The 25,002-nt window shown below is 43.0% G+C and overlaps 2 protein-coding genes and 2 long non-coding RNA genes across 6 annotated transcripts; 1 reads left to right on the forward strand and 3 right to left on the reverse strand.

The window, feature by feature from the left end:
* Nucleotides 1-9,885: 9,885 nt before the first annotated feature.
* On the reverse strand, nt 9,886-12,749 carry drd1a (dopamine receptor D1a). The gene is made up of 2 exons (XM_035648979.2): nt 12,608-12,749; nt 9,886-12,281 (listed from the first exon to the last, which is right to left on the reverse strand). Exon 2 carries the CDS (start codon nt 11,994-11,996, stop codon nt 10,824-10,826), a length of 1,173 nt encoding a protein of 390 aa, XP_035504872.1. The 5' UTR covers nt 11,997-12,281; nt 12,608-12,749; the 3' UTR covers nt 9,886-10,823.
* A 521-nt stretch (nt 12,750-13,270) lies between these two features.
* LOC118318967 lies at nt 13,271-23,441 on the forward strand. Its single transcript, XR_007031506.1, has 3 exons — nt 13,271-15,503; nt 20,491-22,030; nt 22,823-23,441. It is a non-coding gene; the product is annotated as an uncharacterized LOC118318967 (long non-coding RNA).
* LOC118318968 lies at nt 15,509-16,938 on the reverse strand. 2 transcript variants are annotated; one of them, XR_004795867.2, is made up of 4 exons: nt 16,716-16,938; nt 16,532-16,579; nt 16,277-16,402; nt 15,509-16,162 (listed from the first exon to the last, which is right to left on the reverse strand). It is a non-coding gene; the product is annotated as an uncharacterized LOC118318968 (long non-coding RNA). The 2 variants fall into 2 exon arrangements; XR_007031507.1 differs by having other exon boundaries at nt 16,277-16,938.
* Nucleotides 22,456-24,907, reverse strand: nek12 (NIMA-related kinase 12). 2 transcript variants are annotated; one of them, XM_035648972.1, is made up of 2 exons: nt 23,666-24,907; nt 22,456-23,004 (listed from the first exon to the last, which is right to left on the reverse strand). In XM_035648972.1, the coding sequence occupies exons 1-2, from the start codon at nt 24,780-24,782 to the stop codon at nt 22,760-22,762; spliced, it is 1,362 nt and encodes a 453-aa protein (XP_035504865.1). In that variant the 5' UTR covers nt 24,783-24,907; the 3' UTR covers nt 22,456-22,759. The 2 variants fall into 2 exon arrangements, with proteins under 2 accessions (XP_035504865.1, XP_035504867.1); XM_035648974.2 differs by having other exon boundaries at nt 22,784-23,004; nt 23,640-24,907.
* Nucleotides 24,908-25,002: the final 95 nt, after the last annotated feature.

The following is a 25,002-nucleotide window of genomic DNA, read 5'->3' on the forward strand; positions in this document are numbered from 1 at the left end:
TTTGGTCCAGACTGACATCTAAGTCAACAGCCATTGTCATAGACATTCATTGTCCCAAGAGGACGACTCCTACTGATGCTGGAAAATCCCCTGACTTTTAATCTAGTGTCACCAGCAGGTAAATGTTATACTACAACATCTCATCATCTTCTACAGTTAATGGATTGTCACCAATGTTGTACTGGCATTCATAGTTCCCAGACCCAAGTGCACAGTTTGAGTTGGGCACGACGCTGAACTGCACATTGCATCAGACCAGCATCTTGCACGGCGCCGCTCTGCCCCCAGACTGAGTTTGTGTGAATAGATGAACGAGAGGCAAAATTGTATTGCACTTTGAATAAAATCCTTTGCAAAACTCCCTGACAAATATATTGGTAATTGTAGCAGTCAATATTGGCCTCGACATGAAACCTTTTTCTAAAGAACATAATGCAAAGAAAGATGCTATGGTTAATTTAGAAATGTTGAAAATATATAAACCGATGAATCTCTCAAACAAAGAAAAAAAACATGATTTGTACCTAATTGTGCACTGAGCAAAACGAATCGTCTCCACTGCAAAGTGACCAACCGCGCACCACCCTACACTGTCACTAGCGACTGAAACCATGAACTTCACAGGAAATTGTTTGCTGACGTTATAAATCAAGTCATTATCTTCTATTTTGCAACCAGTGGATTCGCCCGCCGCTGGGCATACCAGAGAATACAGGCTTCGGGTAATTCCGCATTGGCTTCACCCTCTGGCGTCCATTTTTATAGTGTATTGTCCAGACTGAAATATCTTTCTCAGATGGATCTCCATACATGTGCAAAGTTTTGCTGTTTCCCATAGGATGAATTTTTACAACTTTGTAGAAACCTCCACTCTGACTCTATAGTTGTGGATGTACAACCTGCTAAACGTCAGCATTCTAACATTTTCACTGTCCGTGTGTTTGTATCCTGGCTGTGGATTCTTCATCCCGTTTCCTGACATGACTTGGTGATATATCTAAGGATGATGTAATTATATTAGTTCATCCTGGCATGCACTAGAGCTGTGAAACGGGTCATACAGCAGCGGGGGGGGGGGGGTTGATGATTAGGATGAGTTGAGGATCAAGACTTCTAGCATCTTTTGTACACTGTTGTGTCCTTGAGCAACACAGACAAACCCTCCCAACGGCTGGGAGGCCGTTCTGAGGGCGAACCTGACGTTTGACCTCTGTGTGGAGGAGCAGCAGGGGAAAGAGATTTGGGTCATATGACATTGTCACATGCACAGTGAGCCCTAAAGCGGCCTGCAGCGGGTTACATGGGTTACATTTGGTCAGCTGGTGAATCATGAGATTTTCTTGTTTTCGAGCTCGACACTTTATTTCCTGTCGTGTAGCTGCTTTGAGTGTAGAGAGCAGACAGCTGCACTTGTTCATCTCCTGGTCTGTTGTTGGTTATTCAACAACTTTCAACTGTAATAAAATCTGCCCGCGAGGTGGAGGCCACAGAGAAGCTGTCAGGCGTTTTTCGCATGCTTGACTTTCTCTCAGTGATGTCATCAGAGGTGAGGGAAGAGGCCGGGTTTTTCAGATGGCTGGAGTGGGAGACTCAATTTCACGGTTATGTAGCAGAAACAGAAGTGGTAACATGTTTTTTGTTTTGTTTTTGTCTACGACCAAATGAAGGATCCATCCAGATGGATGGACAGCTGTGTCTCGCTGGTGTGTGTGTGTGTGTGTGTGTGCATGCATGCATGCACCTTGCTCATGTGGTACCATCTGAACTTTCTAGAGGGTAAAAGAGGCTGCTGCTGTGCTCCTGTTTGACAAGTACATTCCTAAAATAGATTAAATTGTGTCTGCTGTCTACTTCCCTCCTATGGAATAATAAATAAAAAAACAACACAAACGTACAGCCACAGCACCGTCCTGCTGCATCTGTGAATGTTTGAGGTGTTTCTATTCCTGGACCTTCAGAGGCCTGAAGCTGTGTTGTCCTGACTCTTCCTCTCTTTTCATGTGTTTCCCTCTGCCTATTACCTCCTCCAAGGAGGTTATCTTTTCGCCCCTGTCTATTTGTTTGATTGTTTGCCAGTAGGATTGTGCAAAAAAAAAAAATCTGAATGGATTTCCACAAACTAAGAAAGAACCAATTACATCCTGGAGCAGATCCGGACAAAGCGGAAGATCCAGGAATTCTGGTAAATTTTACTACTGTAATGGCTCAGTCATCGCATCAAATATCACTGATGGCTCCTTTAAAAACAACCAGCAGCATGAGCCACTTTGGCCTCAGCAGTTAACCTCATTGGAAAAGCTTTGAGTCTTATTACTTGTAATTCTTTGTAACAACTAAAGTTAGGTCATCTATTTTTATGAAATCCATTTTTTTTTTTACACTCACCATCACTCTCCTGAAGTGACGGTACTACTTGGTCCTCATATAAAACTCATTCTTTAATTATATGCTTATAAAAGAATAAGAACATCCTCCTCAGCACACTTACTCATTTTACAAGATTTTGGTCTCAATGTTTTCCTGAGCCTATGAAGTCCAAGGTTTTTTGGCTTCTTTGACTGTGAACTGTTAAACTGCTGTGACACATACAATCTATTCATACCAGTTTTATTTTTTAAGTTTTTTTAATGCCACATTTTTTGCAAAAAGAGAATGTAGTAAAATGTGTGCTTATTAAACTTATTAAAAATTATACTCAAACTACCAAGATGTGAATTGATTAATGATGCTGCCTGAGCCGAACATTGCAGATGTGGATTCGCAGCCCTTATAGACTTTGAAACGGATCTACCAGTAAAAGCCGAAGAATGTGAACATGATCTCTCCCCTCCAGCTATCTCTCGTTCTTCTTTCATCCTTACAGGACACCATTGTTTTAAAAAATATCATTGTTGTCGTCTGTATTCATTCGAAACAAGGCCTCTAAATAATTAACTCTGATAAACGGAAAATAACAGTTTCTTTCTTTTTAAGATCTGGTGCTCACTCCTTCAAGGAAGGAGAGAGAGGACCACAGCTGCTTTAAAGCAATATTCTTATCGTACAACTTGTCACAGTCTGCTCCAAGTTTCTTCCTCAACTCTCAAGCAGTCTCTCCACCCTGCCGTCCTTATCCCCCCCCCCCCCCCCCCCTCCTTCCTGTTCTCTCCGTCTCTCAGTTGGGGATGTTTGTTCAGCTTGTCACTGTGTCGCCGCTCAAGTGGGATGTCTGTTGCAGAGTGATCTTCTGTACTGTCCTCTCGCTCTGTTAATCCCTTTTGGATGCACAGAGCAGGACCTTACAAAAAAAATGCAATGGTTATAATTAGCATTTACTCTCCCTGCCCTCTCTGTTCTCTTATTCCTGCCACAGACGTGTTTTCCTCTATTTTATGTTTAACATAATTATGACATAGGTACAACAGAGGTTTGAAATGATTCACATAATGTTTCAGCGTATACTGAAAGACACTGAAAGGAGAACAACAGTGATTCATTATTGTTTTTCCATAAGGTTGTTGAATTCACAACAGTCGGATTAAACGAAGAACAGTGAAGCAGAGGAAGAAGAAGAGGCCCAGAATTTAATTAAGTTTCTCTGGATTCCTCCACAATGTGAAGTACTTATTATGACGAGTTACCCTTTTCACCTTTTGATTTTGTTACAACGTACAAAAAACTCCATGCTGCCTTCAGGGGGAACTCTTGCTCCGGGTTACAAAGTGGGAAGTTGTGTTCACAGTGAGCCTGGTGTTCAAGTGGTTACGCTGTGAGAACACCACTGCTGAGCAATGGCAACATGGACGCTAATATTAACGTAGCTGTCGGCATCTTGAAGCCACAGAGGCCAACTGTTGGTCACTTAATGTAGTAAATACACAGCCATAATGACAGAGGGCAAAGAAGAGACCATTCAACATTTTCTCAGAAATATTATAAAATTACAAATAAAAACTTTATATGACTAAAATTACCATGTATCAACTTACCGTCTTTTGGGCCTTTCTGAAAACACCAGCTAACACATGACAACCAAGTGGTGGCAACCCACCGTGATGTCACAGTAAACACGACCCCATTTGAAGGCAGCATTAATGTGTTTTATGAAACTGGGCCACAGTTGTGGTGTGAAGAAATGTAATCAATTATTTAAAAAAAAAAAAGGCAGAAACACTTTGGGCTCTCATAAAATCTTCACACCTATCGAGTTTTGTATGTGAGATAATGTTTTTTACCCAAAATAAAATTAACCAGGGATGATAACCAGGCACGTCTTTTCACACTTGAGCCAGAGGTCATGTAAACTACAGAAATATGGAGTTGGGGCTTTGTGAGATAAGTTGGAATTTGACACATTTTTATGAAATTGCATTGCAACTTAGTCTGGCGTCAACGGACGCAGACGAATCATGAGACGTCTGTGAAGCGACGTGACAATGTCAACAGACGTAGACGTAGACGTTTTGTGGGAGAAATTTGAAGATATGTCGGTTACTTTTGGTCAAATGCTCGTTCATCAGCGGCAGCCTTGTTGTTTACAAAAGTCACTTCAGTCCGTGTTGTGGTATAAACCCCGCCCGTTATCTGATAATCGGTTGTGATTGGACCAGCAAGTTTTCTGCCGAGGGAAATCGCTTCCCACTGGAGGGGATCCAGACCGTATTCTTGCAGAGAAAATTTAATGGAGCTCCCATAATTCGTCTGGGTCCCAGGCTATGAATCACTACCCCATCTGGGAGTTCCGCTGTGAACTGAAACTGTGGAAGAGTAACCCAAAGTTCATTACTAGTTACAGTGAGAGTTCTCTCTGTAACGATGCATCAGGCATCAGAGCATCACGTGTCTCTTGATTTGTTTGTAATTCTTATTTGAAAACAGCAAATGATTGAGTGGCCCTTTTTCTTTAAATGTGTCGCAGTGTAAAGAATTAGAGTTTTGCATTAACACTGGTTGGTGCACATGGTCATCAGCTCCTGTCCTCTGTTGGTCATCTCTGTTCACTAACACGCTCCAGACAGACAGCGGCCATCATGTATCCTTCCCTCCATCAAGTACCTAACCTCAATCATGTATCCTTCCCTCCATCATGTATCCTTCCCTCCATCATGTATCCTTCCCTCATCAAGTACCTTCCCTCAATCATGTATCCTTCCCTTCATCAAGTACCTTCCCTTCATCATGTATCCTTCCCTCCATCATGTATCCTTCCCTCCATCAAGTACCTTCCCTCAATCATGTATCCTTCCCTTCATCAAGTACCTTCCCTTCATCATGTATCCTTCCATCCATCATGTATCCTTCCCTCCATCATGTATCCTTCCCTTCATCAAGTACCTTCCCTCCATCATGTATTCTTCCCTTCATCAAGTACCTTCCCTCCATCATGTATCCTTCCCTTCATCAAGTACCTTCCCTCCATCATGTATCCTTCCCTCCATCAAGTACCTTCCCTCCATCATGTATCCTTCCCTCCATCAAGTACCTTCCCTCCATCATGTATCCTTCCCTCCATCAAGTACCCTCCCTCCATCATGTATCCTTTCCCTGCACAGTTTCCGGGGCCACTCTATCCCCTCTGTCAGTTCCGGCTGCCGGGGTTGTGCATCTGCGCTCCCCCACAAACTAGTTGATTAGCATCAGCATCTTCACAATTCACCCATGGGGCATTCTACCAGTATGAGCATTAACACTGGCATCATTAACAGCATGATCTGTGCTCAGAGCCGTCTCTCTCCCAGACAGAACCTCTCTCCAGCTAAGGCTTGACATCACCCCTAATAAAAAAAAATTAAATAAAAAAAACACAATTCATCAGCCAGCATCATTTGCACCCATCTTAATATTCACTGTATAATTTGTTCTGCATTCACCGACTTGGTGTAGTACTAATTTAACAGGCCTCAGTGGCAGTCTGTGATAGGCCATAGATGAGGATGATATGTGGCCAATACATAAAATCTCTCATTAATTCTGCGGAGGATTTGATCGGACTGAATTCAGCAAAAACCCAAGTCAACTCCATTTTCAAACCGTCTTCAACGGAGGTCTTTCCATGACACTGCACTTTGGGACTATTATCTGATATTTAGTTCAGATGATTTAGGCCACAGTACTAGCAGGAGAACAAAAAGAGATATAGGGGCTTTGGAATATAAAAGAGAGAGTACTGTGAAATGTGAACGTGCTTGATATTTACTTAACAGCTGCTGTGATTTTGTCAGGAGGATGCCTGTTGCTTCTACCCCACCTTCATGTGCGACAGTATAATTCCTTGCTTTCACTCACTGTCACTTCCTGCTATTTACAGATAGCTGAATTACAGAAAACAAAAAAACCCCTGATTAAATGAGCGAAGCTCCACTGGAGCCAGTTGTGAGTGATGAATGGCAACAGGGCACTGGCAGCGGCCCGCAGCACAAACAGTAAACAGAGTGAGGGTGAAGGAAGGGAGCGGAGGGATGTGATAAGAAAGAGGCATGAAGAGCAAGAGTAAACAACGAGTGGGACTTGCCACAAAGGACTAATACTACAGGTCAAAAAAAATGTGCAGGGCCGTCTCCGGCTGGGACTTCTGTATCTATTTTTGAATCTCTGGATGAAATAGCTCCCCGGTGAAATCTGTTCTGTCTTCACTGACTTTGTAAAATTTCTTTACAAAGGCAGCCTCCGTCAGCTCAGACATTAACAAATGTTCCCCCGGATAACTTACGGGCTGGCGTGTGTGCAGCACAGTAGCGGTTCATGTCACGTTGATCTCTCCCTTCTCTATAAGTTGAAAATGAATATAATGCTGCTGTTAACCAGACACGGACGAACAGAGCGACAGCTTTTTTCATCATGCAAAGTGCATTTGTGTCTGCCAGCATGCTGATGTACTTTAGAGTCACCAACACGCTCACTCTCAGTAATGCTTATTCTTGTGTTGTGTGAGGTATTAAAAATGCATTAGGCCCTAACGCAATTATGATAGCTCTGCCAGTGAATAATACATACAGTATTTAATGGCGAGTAATGCAGATTATTGCAAACTGTTTAAATGCATTTTAAACCCTCTGGATCCCACATGAAGTGAGAGGATGGTAATGAGAAGAATAACTACATTACCATTTCACTTTATGTGGACAGGTGTGCCTCTCTTTAAGAAACAGCATGTGAGCACAGAGGACGCTTCAGATGTGACAGCAGTCTGACTTTGGTGATACTCTGTGATATTTACTGAGCCGCCTTTGAGACTCTTCTTTTTTAAGTTGCTATTGCTTGATACTTACATAAGACTCTGTCGCTCTCCTTGTCCCTTTCTTTATCTCTCCCTGTCTCAGTAAATCATCTCCCCGGGGCCAGTCATTAGCATCATCTGAAGTTGCCATGTCTAACATCACTTCTTCGACGTGCCAATCTAAGAAGACAGTATCGCTTTGAGAATCTCAGAAAGCTCCACTGGGGTTAAAAACAAGCAAAACCAAAAAAAGATAGCGAAAGGAAACAAATTCTCTTGCAGGGACTTTGGGTTGGGCGCTGGAGCAGGTGATAGTTGCGCTGCACGACACGCACACACAAACACGCACCAGTTCACCCGCACATGCCCACATACACTCTGTCTTGTCGCCACCTCAGCCATCACTCTGAATGATGTCAGTCAAATTAATTGCTGTTCCCTTCCCGTGGCACGCTTGAGGAGGTTTCACAGAGACAAGGACAGTCCGGGGCCCAGAGAAAGCAGGCTGGAAAGGACAACTCTGTGTGTGTGTGTGTGTGTGTGTGTGTGTGTGTGTGTGTGTGTGTGTGTGTGTGTGTGTGTGTGTGTGTGTGTGTGTGTGTGTGTGTGTGTGTGTGTGTGTGTGTGTGTGTGTGTGTGTGTGTGTGTGTGTGTGTGTGTTATGGTTGTGGAGGACCAGACTCGTCGCCAGAGATATCCATTAGCTTTAATAAGCAAAACCGTTAAGGCCAAATCAATTTAGATTTCCAGGTATCATTAAAGAAACCTAGGGCAGATCGGGGAGGGAATGTTTAACTGAGTCTCACAAAATAAAATCCACGACACGATAAAATCTCCCTTCACACTCCAACTACCTAGATCTCCTTCTCTATCCCCATTCAAGCATCTGAATAGATTAGGGCGTCTCAGTTCTTGCGACAGGTGCAATATACAAAAAGTTACTGAACCCCTGAAAACTTAAATTCACTGTCACCTCTGTCTCCCTGTTTCAGTTATGACCCAAAATCCATCAATCATTTAAAGGCGAAGAACGACTTGAATGCAATGAATGAAGGAAGCAAAGCCAACAGTGGGAATGAGGAGGTGTCACAGTGGTTACTCAACTTTATTGTACCAGGCTATTCACTACATATTGGGCCTTTCACTTTTGCTAATGATGGTAATACATCACCAGGATGGACACACACACACACACACACACACACACACACGAAGATGAAGATTTGAGTTATGGGAAAGTGTTTGTTTTTTTATTTGAGACACAGCTGGTCCCGGTTTCACCCTTCAGATTTTGGTGTGAAATGTGCTTCAGGAAGATTGATGTGTGGAGGTCAAAGCTGCACAGTCACACACACACACACACACACATGCACACGCGCGCACACTCACGTCGTCATGAAAATGGACAAATACACATTTATTAAGCTGTCCACCGAGATGTGTCCACATGGCTGAAGCAGACACTGCGCTGTTTCATCTGATGTTGTCGTGAACGTGACATAACGCGTATGCAATGGCCGCACCCCTGTAACAACTAATAACCGTGTAAACGCACCATCTTTTGTGTTTGTGTCATTAAAGCTCCTCGAAGCTACCGGATACAGTAAGTCAGCACTTACATAGTTAAATAAATACAGTACACACCAAACCAGAGGTAACTGTCGATAGTGATGTCCTTGCATCCTGGTCACATGCTGCTATGCAATACTTGTCTTCAGAGGATAATTTTGGGTCCTATTTTTTTAGGGTTCCGGACGATGATCCTGCAGCGAGGAGGTTTCGAAGCTTGATACTGCTGAATGGCTCATCATTATCTAAGGCTGGCTCTGTACAAAGGTTTGTAAAAAGTGTACCAACACCTCGAAAGTTCAATAATAAACATGTTATCTCATTTGGTTTGGGGGGAAAAAAAACAGACAGGTTGTGGTTTTAAGATGAGTTACGTGTTACAGTGGGCCCAAATTCCACAGTGATACTACTCTGTTTCTTCTGATATCCGAGGACACATTACAACGCTAAGAAATACAAGCAGTCAGATCATCAGATCACAGGATTCTAACTAATGAAATTAATTCAAATAAAGTAAACAATAAAATCGACTGCGAAAAAACATTCCTCCGTTAACAGTTTTAAAATTAATTCAGACAAATTATGTGTTAGTTTCATTTGTTTCTTGTTCTGCCAAGGATTATTAGAGACGTTTCTGTCTGCTCACTTTCGGTTCTGCCTCCAAATTAAGTGGCTTCAATAATCGGCCTAAACTTTCGTCTGGTTTTGCAATTTATTTTATTGTCTGTCTGCTCGTATTTCTTGCTCTGTGTGGTCTCATTGTGGTGATATCAGTGTTTGCCAGATTTCCTCCGTGATTACTTTGGGGAGTAAAATGTTAATATATAAAGCGGCTGTCGCTCAGGAGGAAGATCACCGGCTCCCCACTTCGCATGCCGAAGTGTCCTCGGGCAAGACATTGAAACCCAAATTTCCCCTGACAGCTTTACCAGCAGTGTCAAAATGTTGTGTGGTGGGAAAAGCTCTGCATTTGGAAGCGCTGTATGAATTAATGTGCAGATCAGTGGTCGAAAAACTAGAAAAAAGTCCAATTATTATCTTATAATAACACTGACAGTCAAACCTATAAAAATATGACCCATGTTGTTGTAAACCAACATTATCCTTTAATAATTCACTGTAATGGATTTACTAAAACTTTATTAAATCAAATACAATTCTGTCTCAGCCTCAAAACGAAGCTGAGCAGCCAAAGACACCACAAGTCAGGCAAAACTTGTTTTGGTCTTTGCTTGTTCTGTAAAAGAGGTCATCGGCTGTTGTTAATGAAAAATACAGGACACAAAGTAATATGAGACACTCATCCATAAAACACTTTCAAGCAGTGAAACAAATAATTTATCACATGTCTGTTTCGTACATTTGATTTAAAATCATGACGATCTGATCTCATTACAGTGAGATATAAATAACAGCTCTGAGACATAAATAACAATTGCTTGTGGATGGACTTAACCTAAAAGTTCATCTCTGTAGAAATATGATTTGGTTTGATGCTTTACCGCAGGAATCCTCGCAGGGCCCAGGATGTGAACGCAATGATGAACAGTGTTTCTGGGTGCTGTCGTGTAATTTGTTGTAGTGTGCTGCAACTGCACTGCATTCACAGGGGCATGTTTTGACAGTGTTTGTGTTTGGGTACGTGTGTGTGATGGTATTGAAGAGAGCAGTGTCTGACAGCATTAGGGGATGTGCTGCCCAGTCATGGGATTATCTATCCCAGAGGCGTGTCAGCACTGCTGCGCTCCCTGGCACAACGGCAGAGAGTCTTAATCTCAATCCCCCCCCAAATCCCCTTTCCTCTTTCAGGAGCTTCTTCCATCTAAAGACAGCGTAGCGACCATGGTGAACATGGAAAGCTCACTCTGACAGTCTGCACACAGGCGGGCCTCTCGCCTGGCGCAAACAAGGGTACATGTCGGGTCACTGTATCCTTCAGTCACACTTGGAGTTTGCACAGAGAGTAGCGTCCTCGTCTGAAGTTGATCAGACCGGCCTCAACAGGAACGCTTGGACTCTTAGCATTAAGGATGAGTCAGTGCTGTGAGAGAGTTATGAGTCATTTCTTGTTTTGACTGACCGTCTCTATGTTGTGGCCTCCTGGATACAGTCTGTGGCAGCCCAGCAGGATGGAGAAGGCCTTGCGAAAATCTGCATTGAAGGCATAGATGATGGGGTTGAGGGAGGAATTAGCCCAGCCGAACCACACGAACACATCAAACGTGGTGGGGCTGACGCAGGGGAACGCCTCCCCTCCGCTCGACTGCTCGCAGAAGGGCACCATGCAGTTGAGGATGAAGAAGGGAAGCCAGCAGCACACAAATACCCCCATGATGACGGAGAGAGTCTTCAGCACCTTGGTCTCCCTCTTGAACGTCATTTTGAAAGAGCTCTCGGACTCTGCGATGCTGGACCCTCCGCCCATGCTGTCATGTCTGTTTTTCGCACTTTCTGCTGCTCGCTCCAGTGCAGAGATCCTCCTGATTTGTCTGTGGGCGATTCTGTAGATCTGGGTGTAGGTTGCCACCATGATGGCCACAGGAATGTAAAAGCTTATCAGAGACGTTGAGATGGCGTAGGTCCTGTTCAGGCTCGAGTCACAGTTCTCTGGACTGTGGTAGGTTGTAGCATTTAAACCTGAACTGCCAGATGACCCAGTCCGAGGGCTGTAAGATTTAGTTTGGGCCTTGTGCCAGTTGAGCTGCACCGGGATGAAAGAAATGAGGACAGACAGAGTCCAGGCCACACTTATCATCACATAGGCCACTCTGGGTGTCATCTTCCTCTCATAGCGAAAGGGGCTAGAGATGGCCCAGTACCGGTCCAGGCTTATCACGCAAAGGTTCAAAATGGACGCTGTCGAGCACATGATGTCAAAAGCCACCCAGGTGTCGCAAAAGGAGCCGAATGGCCAGAACCCAGTAATCTCTGTCACAGCCTTCCATGGCATTACCAAGATGGCAACCAAGAGGTCTGACACGGCCAGGGAGATCACAAAAAAGTTGGTCACCTTGGTGCGAAGGTGTCGAAATTTGGTGACGGCCGCACACACTAGAGTGTTTCCCAGCAAGGTGGTGAGGATGAGCAGCGAGAGGAAACAGCCGGTTAGGACGCGGCTCGACGGTGCCTCGTCCAAAACCCCATCGTCCATGACAGTTGTATAGTTCTTGAGATCCATCCCTGAACATGTGCAGGTTGGCGAGTCTTCACTTAAGTCATACTGAGGAGTCATGCTACATTATATCCACTGGATTCGAATCTAGGAGGCTCCTGTGCTGCAACCTCGCGGAAAAAAAATCTCCATCTCTGAACGATGCATGCTGAAAGATCCCTTGTCCGAGGCAAACCTGCTCAGGACCGGACATTTGTCCCCTGATGTTGTAAATTAGATCTGACATCATTTGAGCTGCAGTGCTGAAGAAGTAGTGGTCACCTAATTCCTCAGTGTCTTGAATGTAGCTCCTCTGTCTGCCCTGCTGTACCTTGAGGTTACTGCTTACTAAAGTTGCCAGCAGCTCTGTGGGTTAAAGAGAGACATTAAATATTCTGATAGTTGTCATAAAAATGCAACGTTGTTAAAAAAGAAAAATCATTTTTCCTTCAATCTTTTCTTGTTTGGGAAAGCTCTGATTATATGTAAACGTCTGGATCCGATTTTATTATGTATAGTGGCCATGATCCGATTTAAAACACCATGTTGGCTTTAACTGTCAAAGCAGGATTTCCCCATGAGCGCATTTTAATTGTTGAGGCTTGACTCTAATTGACAGTTACACCTCCTCGTGCACATCGCGCACCTCAAGTGACGAGCTGTTCTATTTTCATCTTCACCACCAGACTCACCTGCAACTCACAGAGAAGTGGTCACGCCGAAGCCTGGTTCACTATTTCGAAAAGCAGATGTCCCGTCGCCTGCGCGCAGTGACAACTTCAGGGCGCGAGGTCCGTCCAAGGGCGCACTCCGTGGCTCCACGTCGGGCGGAACGCGAGACGCGGAGCAGTCCGACTCTGCCCTCGCCGGGCTCCGCATCGCAGGGTAAATGATGCGGAGCAGCAGGATTCAAACGTCACTCAGTCCATCACCGCTGCCCGCCGCGTCCTCCCGCCGCCTCGAGTGCGCGCGTCTGCGGCCGCGGACCGCGCGGTCCGGCGGCGGCGCTCTGACGTGACGCGGACCCATTGACGAGAAAGAGAAGACGGGGGCGAGGGCACGTCAACGTGGCCCCCAGACGACCACTTTTCCCACGACTGCTTAATGCACAGCGTGACCTTGTGCATCTTCTGCAGAGATTAGAGGTTAAAATAAATATATATCATCGTGCCGACTGCAACGCCCCCCCCCCCAGTGCTTTCTCTTAGATATGACCTAGTTAACTCTGCTCTCTGGTGTGTGGACTTAAATGAAATGAAGATGCTGGTTATAAAACTGAATGAGGGCAAGGGCCAAACGCGTGTAAGGCAGTGGGCTACTGAGGCCACCTAATGGAGAAAGAGAACATCTACGCCAGCAGAGGGAAATAAAGATGGAAGGACATAAAAAAAAAACCCTCCTGTGAAGGGTTTCACTTGGGGAAATAGAGATTTTATAAGAAGAGATTAAAAACAGAAACTCACATTCTCCATCCATGAGCGCTGGTAGTTTTTCTAGACTAATGTCACCTTCAGCAACGGTCACCGTGTGTCTTCTCTCTGACTGATAAATTGTGCACAGCTTGTTTAAATCCTGGCAATGTCTGTCAGTATATATACCCCTGGTTGTTTGATTCAGTCCTAGCCTGCGTCTCGCATGCAGAGCATCATGGGATGTAGAGACAATCGTGACATGCCAGCTGTCACCTTAACGTGATGTAAGTACTTCTGACAGGAGGCAAAGAAACGGCTTTTTTCCCTTTCCCCTCTCAAACGTTCACTCTGTAAGACATTTAATCGATGGGTTAGAGCCATGAGACTCGAGGAGTGATGCAGATAAGGAAATTAAACAAGAAAACACATACTTTATTTTAGTCTTCTGCCATGTTTTAATTTCTCACTCTATTCTCCAGTCTTTTGTCCAGATAATACAGTAACACAACCTTTCCAAATAATAATAATGATAATACATTTTGAAAAATAGGTTAGACTGATCCGTTTCACACAACAAAGAAATAGAAGACAAGAGCAATTTGGCAGTCCATAACATTATAATTTTGACATGTTTTATCGATAAACAATCAATATATTAAAAAATAACGTGCAGATTAAGATTAGGAAAAATATTAATTTTAAGGCTAATAATAACTCCTTTGTTCAACTGTTTTTTCTTTGTTTCTTTTGCCCGAGTTTTTGGTAAATGTCAAGTGAAGTTGACTTCAAACTGACTATCATGTGTTCGACGTGTCACCTATCTGTGTTTGATTCACCACCTCCCTCCAAAAATCATCTAAATCTTAAAAAACCTGCAAATTGGTCACATATCAGCGATTTTTCTCCCCCTGTTTTGTAATTATTGTGTTCATTGTTGTCGTGCTTTCATAAAGACAGTGTGCTCCTCTCCATTCCCTGGTCTTTCTCTGTGCATCACATTCTGAGTGCTGCCGACCTCCGAGGACATCAAAGACCATGGCAGGCGGCCAGGGTCCACGGTTCAAAGGTCGGCGGTCAGCGAGCCGCAGTGCATTGTGGACCCTCTGCGGAGCGACTCTCTCTCTCCTCTTCTCTCCCTCTCCTCTTCTCTCCCTCTCTGCTGATTTTCCATGTTCAAAGCTGCAGCTGCTGCTCCACTAACTCCTGTCCCGTGCAGCTCTCATGCCACACAGAGGCTGCTGCTGCTGCATAATACTGTGAGCTCCAGTTCCCTAAGCATGACGATTGTCAAAGTCACTGACTCTTCCATTTCTAACAATGTAATGAGTCACTGAGTAACACTTCCTCAGTGGCCGTGAGATGTGACGAACAAGATCAAAACTTGTGCAACGCTTGTTGTATATTGGACGACTTTATTAATAGACAGACATGTCTCGGCTTGTGGCCTTCATCAGGGTCATCGCGTTTTTCGACATGTTTTCGACTTGTGAAGTTGGTCTGTGTATACTGCAAGTGTTGCTGGAGCTTTGACCTCCGCCCCTGAGATGTGCCAAAAACCTCGACTCTGCGTCTTCAGCGAGATGTGACCAAAAAAAAAAAATTGTGAGAACAGATGAGAGAAGAAACCTCATCTGTAGACTTATCTTTTCTCATCATCTGTCAAACACCACAGGCTCTCATGGAGATCAGTCTCCATGATCAGTCTGGTAGGGCTTTCTGCTCCTCTGCAGATGAAGTCCTGACAAAACTCCTGAGTGTTTTCGTTTTGATGCGGGATGGCAGGTACCCGGCCACCGACGAATCATTCAAGTGCATTGAGAAGGACGACCGAGAGCAAAGCCTCAGTCCTCTCCCTGTGTTTTTGTTTGAGTAGACATATGTGCAGGTCCATATCAGTTTGTGATTTTTTTTTTTCTTTCTTGTGCTGTCATGCAAATAGTTCAGGTAGCGTTGGGTAGTTGGGTAGCGCCACTGAGTCACTTCAGCTCTCTCTTATTATGTCTGCCTGCATGTTTTTCTCTCTCTCTTGCTTGTAGCCACTCCTCCTACTTCCACAGTGTGCATCACACTTTTGGTTTGAACAGAAGGTGTTGAAGTTTGAGCCCCTTCTAATTGTGTCTTCTTCACCTCCAACTCTTCCTCGCCCACCTCTTCCCACACCCTGGAATTATAGTATGTGAGTATTGAAAGACCTTTTAAAGATTTCAAATCTGAATTTTGTCCTTTTTTTTTTTGCGCGCCCTTTGTTGAACTTTATATAAGGTGTATTATTTTGACATGCGTCTGCCTTTTCCCCCCGTTTGGAGTCCGAATAACATGTAGCAGCAGTTCAATAGGATTAAAAAAGGATTTACAAACACTCAGTGATAATAAATTATGAATGTGAATGATTTATTTCAAGGCAGCAGCACAACATTTGTAAACTGAAATATAGTTTTCACATTAATGTGACTAGTACTTTGTCCCACCCAGTTAGCTGAGTGCATTATAATACATTTCTGAAGAAAGAAAAAAAGGCATATAAATGAATAGATAAATAAATAAAAAAACATAAATAAATAATACTAATAAATACATAAATGGCTTTTTTGAAAAATTCTGAATTTGAAACTGCATAAGAATAGGTATCTAATACATTCACTGGTCCTTTCGTTTGATTTAAAATAGCACTTTAAATGACTCTGATCATTAACAGATGAAGCTGAACTGTAGAGAACAGAGAGCAGGCTGGGACCTTCATCTTTCCCTGGAGTTCAGTTTCCTGAGTAAATTAATGAACTTTCTGAAAAATAGTGCGGGCCTTTTGACCAGTTCCGTTTGGCAGTTGGGGTCAGTCTGGAAAAGGAACAGAGAGGGTTGGGAATTAAGTCTCATCTGGATACCCCCAGTATTGAAGCCCCAGTCAGAGCTCAGTATAATTTGAGAAATCACAGTGTTGCGTTGGCTTACCTGCCCATGTGGTTTCAGTTTATTCAGGTTTTCTTTAAGTTCTTGGAGAAGATTATTGTCCCCAGGCACAATCAGTTTGTCGAGCAGGAGCTCCAGTTCCCTGGTGAAGACTCCCACACGGGAAGACTAGTGAATAAATGACAGGAGATTGTCAAACAACATGCATACCATCTGAACGCAACAGATTGAGGAAAAAAAAACGAATAATGGTCGAGACCATTCAGAGGACACATGGTGTCAAGATGTGGCACTTACCAAAGGTATGCATCCATTTAATTTTGGCACATGCACCTGTGGGAAAGACTATTACTTTCATTAAAATATTACTTCGTTGATGAAAATATTAACTGACAGATAATGAAATTACTAGAGCGAAGAGTTCCACAGGAGACACGTGTCAAATTAAAAAAAAGTGAAAATATCACTAAATTATACTTACAGATGTGAAACTGATATTGTTTTTTAGTAGCTCCAGACTTTTCTGAATCTCCTCGTTTAGGTTCCTGTCTAATTTAGCAGTGTAGCAGAGATACAACAGGATAACAAGGGCAAATACAGACTTCATCATTCTGCAGCGTCTCACTCTCTTTCTGTCTGTCGGTCTGTCTTTCTCTCTCTGTGTGTGACTACTGATGTGATAACTCTCTGCCCATTCTTTTTATCTACAGAAAAAGGAAGTCACTCATCAAATCTGCCACAGATATGCAAATTATCACTCGGTTTTTTTATTGTGTGTGTGAGTTGTTGCAGCGGCAGGTATCTGCAACACACCTGACAAAATGTTTTAAAAAAAATAAGAATAAATAAAGAAAAGTACATAAATAGTGCAATTGTATGTAATGATCCATCAGTTACCACAAAATGCATTTTTTTTAAAAACCTTTCCGACTGTCTCCCCTACTTTGATGACTGGTAGATAAGACGATAAGATGATCTATATAAGTAGTTTTTTGTGATGACATATTGAGTGTGTACATTGAAATGAATACAACAGACCCACAGTCTTACACTTTCCCTTGTGGTGTGAATTTGTAGAAGTTGTCTTATTTCTGTCCAGAATTGACAACTTACAACTTCTCAGTTACAGAAAGTGAACATCATCATCCTTATCTTCATAGCACCGCTGTGGCTTATCGCATGGGGTCAAGAAGTGATGCTGTTAATCTAGTCACTGATTGTGTGCAGTCAACTGGACTCTCCATTTAAACCTTAGCAAATACAATACAGTTTACAGTTTTTCTAACATAGATTGTGGTCAGACAGTGAGCCTTCTCTCCGCTGACATCCTATCAAGATATTATCAGTGACTAAAACGTTCATGTCTTGTTCACCAGTTAACGCTGGAGGTGATACATTTAGGTCAATACACTGGTCTTAGAATAAAAGGAAGCACTGCGCACTACTGCTTTTTCCACCTCCATGGCTCTGAAAAAAAGTTTCTGACTCAAGTTTCTGTGGTCAGGAAAATCTTGTTCATGATTGTGTATCAGAAGACAACGTAATTATTAACTGAGGGTGAAGTCATAATATCTGTTTCACTGTTTTTTGTTTTTTTACGTGGATTAGTAATGCTGATGAAATATCGTATTGCCAGTTGTAAATTCTTGTTTTTCTTTACAACAGAAGTGGTGCAAGAAGGTGTGTGGGGGGATCCCCCGCGCAGACTGTGGCCAGTGAAGGCATAAGCCGTAAAGTTAATGTTTGCTACAGTTTCACTGGGTAACTTTTACGAAACTGGGTGAATGGGGGAAAATAAAATCTAAGTCACGAGCTATGTCACATTGTACAATATCAATTTGAGGCACATCAGATTGTGTAATAATGTGTGAGGACTTGTAGCTCTGCCATGTAAATAGAAAAAAAGACAGGAGTGGCGCGTCATCCGCTTGTGTCATCTATTAATTTTTTTTAGTTGTTGTAGTAGTACTGACATGTTTGTCTCCATCATTCTAGTAGGGAGTGCCAATGTGTTGTCAATTTTTTTACCATTTAAAAAAAAGAAGAAAAAAAAAGGTGCTTATGAAATACTGCACCGGCAGATGTAGTCTGTGTAATTTCATGTCCTATTCTGATTGGTTGTAGACCAATGGCTGTATATGAAGATGGATGATGCGTCTCGACCATCACAAAAAGGAAGCCAAATGAATCCCCGGATAATGGTGCTGCCAGTACCAGCGCAAAAAAAAAAAAAGTGAACATGGGGTTGTCAGTCTTAGCTGTCGATCATGCCATTTCACCCGTTTTTGTAGCATCAGATAACTTATTAAAGTCAGACTTAGCAGAATCATGAACAGTTGAACATACACCAGTTTGATAAGAACCCCCTAAAATTACAGAAACCATCTTTGGAGTAAAAATGTTTTTGGTGTGAAATTTGACTTTTTAGTTTGGCCCGTGTCCGATCTGCTAACCCAAAGTAGTAGGGGTTTATTATATATACTGCAAGCTTCCACCAGGGGGCGATCCAGATGTTATGGATTCACGTTTAGAAGCTGCTGTGCGTCCTCCATCTTTATAGGCAGCATATGTTCTAATCATGTGTCGTTGCAGCCATCACGCAAAAATTTGGTCCCACGTTTCTGATAATGTATTATTTTATTTGTACGTTGGCAGTAATCTGTCGGTATTGTGCCTGCGCTTACCTTAACTAGCTCTTTAGCTTAGCTCATTAACCAGCGAATTAGACAAGGAATTCAGGGTTAGCCTTCAAGCAAGTTATGCTTGTCATTAACTTCCACTTTCTTGTTGTCGAGTGAGAATTGCTCCACTTTCCCCCCAGATGCCATCTGTTAAAAACTTAGAGAAACCTAACAGAAAGAGGGCTGATACAGAAAGAGGCAGTGATATTGTCAACTCTAGATAGTTTACCTTTCTGTCAGAGAATAAAACATGAAGGGTGCTGGAGGTGAAACTGCTGCAGGTCCTCCTCCATCATTTTAATCAGCTTGACGCTGCTGACCTTCCCCCGTATCGTTACCGCCACAGTGGACAACGAGTTTATCCGCTGCTGCGAAAAATGGCCATTTCCATGCAGTCCACCCCAGCCAAGTAACAGTTGAGGCTTGTTGAGGTTACCCCCCATGGCCTCTGCAGCTCTCTGGGCACCAGGCCAGACGTGGCTGTCACCAATGATCTACAATGTGACTATGGGAGGGAAATGAATGAGCATAATAAATGCCCTCAGGTAATGAAAAGAATAAAGATCACTGACAGTTTTTAAATACTTTTTTAGTCCTCTGAAGACAGACAATGTTAAATCAGCTGCCGCACCACAAGTGCCCACAGTTTATGCGGTGTGGAGCAGGTGGAAGCACCACAGGTGACCATGACCTCAGCGAGGAGCGATGGACTGAAAGAAATAAACCCCTTGTAACAAATATTAAAAAGCCCTTCTTTCTCAACAGTCACATTCAAGGTGACAATCCCACACGGCGCTGTTGACAGCAGTACGCATAAATTCAGTCCACCACAGACTACTATCAGTGTCAGAACCATAAATCTGTGCAGCGTTTGCAACTGCAGTGTGGAGAATTATAACCTCGAGAGTAAGCTGTTCTGTACCCAAGCATTATCACTGAGAACTGAGATTACAGATTTTTGAATTTCCCGTATGGTATAATTCCTTAGTAGGCAAAATAAAAAAAGCCAGTGAGCTGGTCAAGGCTGATGGCAGTGGAGTTTTCTTCTTGTCAAAAGAGGGTTTTGCTTTCTCGTTGCGCGACCAGCGAAGTTTTGGGTTCCTCACTGTGGTAAGGGTCTCAACCTTGCAAATGTAAAGGGTCCTGAGTCCTCAACGGTGGAACGACCTCCCCATTGACATCAGGACAGCAGAAACCCCTTCAGTGTTTCAGACTGCGCCTTAGTTTCTGAATCATAAAAAAAAAAACTGAAATGAGCACTTGAAGCTGTTTTTTTCTATTTGATAAATGTTCATGTACATGATTCTTGCACTTGTGGGGTAATCTCTTAATGGTTGAATGCACTTATTGTAAGTCGCTATGGGGGGAAAAATGCGTCAGCTAAATTGATGTAATGTAATGTCAATGTATGTTATGGTGTGGCCCAATGCAAATAACATTCTATTGAATAGAGCATGAGGTGTAATCGTAGACATAAATGACTTTTTGATTGAAATCTTCAACCAATTTCAAAAAAAGAAGAAGCATATTATGAAAATGGACATTTCTCCTAAAAGTGACCTCTTATCTCTTCAGATCGCTGTGGAGCTGTGACTTTGTGACTCAAACTGCATCTGTGGTTGCAGCAGTTTGCAGCTGCATCATGGAAGTTACTGGGGTGCTCTTGTCTGTAACACCATCGGTGGATGAAGAATCATGATGCGTGTGTAGGTGTCAGTTCCTGGTAGACTGAGGGGAAAAGGGCCATCGCTGTGGTCTCAGCAGTGTATTGTCTCGCAGAGGGAAAGTCTCAGGATTCCAGAAAAAAAGATCTACAGCCTAATGTCACAATTCCAAGACAAAGTTCCACGGCGTCCGCATGGACACGAAAGTGCTGTTTGCTTCAGTTATGTTGACTTTACAAGTGTTGATTGGAGACCCGGTGGAGCTGGGAGCGCTTGTTAACATTGAACAATGACATCATCTGCCCAAACTGGTGGCTGACGATGTATGTGGGCAGACTTTCTGCTCGCATGGGAAACACAGGAAAGAAAGACCTGTGCGGTGGTGTGGAAAACGTGTGTGTGTGTGTGTGTGTGTGTGTGTGTGTGTGTGTGTGTGTGTGTGTGTGTGTGTGTGTGTGTGTGTGTGTGTGTGTGTGTGTGTGTGTGTGTGTGTGTGTGTGTGTGTGTGTGTGTGTGTGTGTGTGTGTGTGTGTGTGTGTGTGTGTGTGTGAACTCTCTGAGTCCACGTTGTACTGCTTGTAAATGTGATGTGGGTGAACCTGAGACTGCTGACTCACAACTCACAAGAGATCGTGTGTTGATAAGACATGAATCTTACATTTCCGTTGAAACTACATTTAAATTTGTCCTATGGCCACACTTAAAGCTTAAACTGATCTCCAACATTACTTAATTTCAAAACTGTGTACCCAGAAACTTCAGGACAGTAAAATGTCTGCCCCACACTTTACCTATCTGGTGGGTTACAGTGTGCAGTGACAATGACTAAGCAATTGTTGCTTCTTATCTTTTTTTTTTGGGGGGGGGGGGGGGGGGGGCGTATTTTTTTATTCAGGATAATATCATTACAAAGTTATTTTTTAAATATTTTACTAATAAAAATGAGGAGCAAAAGAGGATTCAAACTTTAGGTTCATCACCTAAGTGATAAAAACACAATGTGGGCAAAGGGAGGCAGATGCCGGATGGTGTGGAGTTAGTACCTTGGAGTACGTTTAATATGCTAATATCATTTTATACGCAGTCAAACTGCTGTGTTCCAATTGTAAACCACCATTTCAAAGTTGTTTGCTTGTGTGTTTGTTTTGTCATCTGGTTAGTCAGCATGGTAGTATGAAGTAAGAGGCCTCAAAGGCTTGGTTCAGACTTTTTCTTTTTTCTGTTGAAAAAACAATGAAAGAAACCATATCGTGTTATTGTTGCTGTGGAAATTGCCTGTATTTGCTTTTTTTTGCAGGGAGACAGGAGCACCAGGCTCACGCCGGTACGGTTGACCCTCACAACAGCATGATGAACCTGGACGGAGAACGCGAGAACCTCTGAGGTGCCCCTGAGCATGGCTGTTGACTGCTCAATAGCCTGCAGGTCAGGCTTTACTGGGTTGTAATAATGTGAGTGTGAATAAGACTTTGATCGACATTATTCCCACTTTGCATCATCAACTGACCATTATCCAACTATTTCATCGAGTCACATCCTCATCACAACTCTAGTCATCACAGATGATACTTGGACACAAATGGTTCAACATGCAGAGAGTCAGGGGGAGAAACAGCAGAGATGTTCCTGTGTGCCAGGGCAACATGGTTTCTAGTATCAATAAAATGGCACAATGGCTTAATGGCCTGATTAAGTGATAGGCCTTAACAACACAATGGTCTAAGGCCCAACTCTCAGTTTCTAACTCTAGGTTTTTATCTTAATTCTATTTCTGATATTATGTGTTATCATCTTTGTAATGATGTTAGAAACACAAAGATATTACATATCTGCAAACACCACATACTTCCTTTGGAAGCATGACAACATGAAAATGTGTGCTTTTATCTTTTATTATTGTGAGCCAAAGATCAAACCCTTGAAAAGTTGTTTCATTTTCGAATGCGTAACAACAGACCAAAACACTGTCAGAGAAAACTGAGAGGATGTAATACAAACGGTGATGCATTTACATATGGAACATGAATGAAGAAAATTGTGAAACCAAATTAAACATTTGGGACCCTGGTAATCATGAAGTGATATTCTATATGTAATTTATGACTAATCCTTGTGAGGGCAACTCCTGCACTCACAAGGATAAGTCACTTCACAGATATTTTACTGTGACTCCTGAAGTCTCATCCTTTCAGATGCAAGGTTTCCAAGTCTGTAAAGGTGTATTTTTTGCCATTTTCTTTCAGTGCTTTCAGCGTAATGCTCAACCCTCCAGCATCACAGAGCTGGAACTCCTCCACTGCGTCGTCGTGAGGCTGCTGAAGAGAAGCCGCGTGGACTAAGTCTGCTTCATCCTCATGACCTTCCCTCGTCTCATCTTCCTCAAAGTCATCTGGATAGTCGACTTGTTGTGAAATGTCGGGAACCTCTGGTAATGGTGTAGGAGAGAAAGAATCTGCTTTTTAAAACAACTTCTATATTTAGATGCTCACATTGTAAAACTACCAAATGTTCATCAAAGGGCACAAAGGTTTAAAAAAAATAAGTTACTGACAAAACATGAAAGAAAAACTTTACTTCATTTAACATGGTACATTCAATATTTTGTAATGATTAATACCATGTGTGTATATCTGTTTTGTAAAAACTATAATTAGCTATAAATCAAACAAAAATTTGAATCAAAATCAGACTAAGAGGACAAAATATGTATGATATGTACCATTTGATGATACTTTATACTTCTTCCTTTCTCCTCATGGTTTCATTTTGGGTCTAGAGAAAGGGACGTTTTAACAAGCTACTGATGAATTAGCAATGATAATCTAATAATCAAATTTAAAATAAATAACACTCATGTGGCCAGTTTCTCTGCAGGATAAGTCATTTTGATAATTAAATTACCCTTTGGTGATAATATTCCTGTACATTTACTTAGGCAGAATTTTTAAAGCAGGGCTTTTAGTTAATGGCTTATTTTTACACTGTGGTACTGGCACTTAAATTTAAGCGAAGCAGCTAAATAAATACGACCTCTTTGACTACTTTTAAAAGACATCTCACTGTATGTTTTTCTGGCACTTCATTACCAGTGAGGTCAGCAGAACTGCTCCTCATCAGAGACCCTGAGAGTCCGCTGCAGTCTTCTTCAGAGGACAAACTTTCATCCTCGTCAAAGTCCTCAGGATAGCGACAGTCACAATGGATTTGTTCCCCGACACACAACGCATCACAATCTTCCTCCTCCTCCTCCTCCTCCTCACCACTGACACCCTCCATAGTGTGTTCTGTCTCTTCCCATAACTGGGGTTGGCTGAGAACTTGTGGCCCCAGTGAGGTGTTCTTTCCTTCTGTATCAATGTCCCAGCTCTCCCCTTTAGATTGAGTCTCTGTGTGTTTGATATTCTCCAGGTGATCCTGCACATAGGCCCTGCTAAGTATACATGCAGCACTCGGCCTGTTTTCAGGCTTGAGGCAGAGCATCCTTTTTATTGAAGAGGAGATATTTTCAGAGTACACGTCAGGCACGGGATCATACTCCCCTTTGGTGATCTTGTATAGCAGACTCAGGAGGTTGGTGGCTGCGAACGGAGGCCTGAGAGCACAGATCTCGTAAAGCAGACAGCCAAGAGCCCAGATATCAGACTTGGAGCTGTATGGGACATCCTGACAGAGCTCAGGACTGAGGTAGCTGGGTGTCCCGACACATGTGGAGGCCAGATCAGCTGTGTTGTTCAGTACCCTGGATATACCAAAGTCCCCTAACTTTACCACACCTTGCTTTGTTAGCAGAACATTTGAGGTTTTGATGTCCCTGTGTAGTATTTTAGCCGTGTGAATATAACTTAGGGCCATAGTCACCTGCACAAACCACCCCATCACAGTATCCTCTGTAAAAAACTCCCCCGGTTTCCTCCCCTTTACTTTGTCGTCTAATGTCCCACCATCACAATAAGCCATCACAATGTAAATGAATCCGCCGTCGGAGCTCACAAAGGCTTCGCTGCATGTCACTATGTGAGGGTGCTCCAACCTCCTGATGATCTCAGCCTCTTGGAGAACAGCACTCTGTGTTTTTGCCGCCCTTGTGTGCTCCACTTTCACCCTCTTCACTGCGTGCAGGCTCTTCCGCTCCACATGCCTCATCAGGAACACGTCTGCTGCTCCCCCACTGCCCAGACACAATACCTGCTCGTACTTCTCCATGTTTCATCCGGAGCCGTGGAACAGGGTCGGTTTTTAAATGAATAAAAAATCCAATGTGGAGGTGAGGGGGGCTCTGTATGACACTAGCGGCTGTCAACAGACGCTAGACAGGCTGTTTGTGTTGTGTCCCGTTGCCATGGTAACCACCTTGCAGTGACGGTCTGAAACTTGATAGGAGGACGGCCGGAGAGTTGGAACTGTTTTTATTTGTAGTTTTTAT

This window comes from Scophthalmus maximus, chromosome 9 (genome assembly GCF_022379125.1).
Source record: "Scophthalmus maximus strain ysfricsl-2021 chromosome 9, ASM2237912v1, whole genome shotgun sequence".
Taxonomy (NCBI): domain Eukaryota; kingdom Metazoa; phylum Chordata; class Actinopteri; order Pleuronectiformes; family Scophthalmidae; genus Scophthalmus; species Scophthalmus maximus.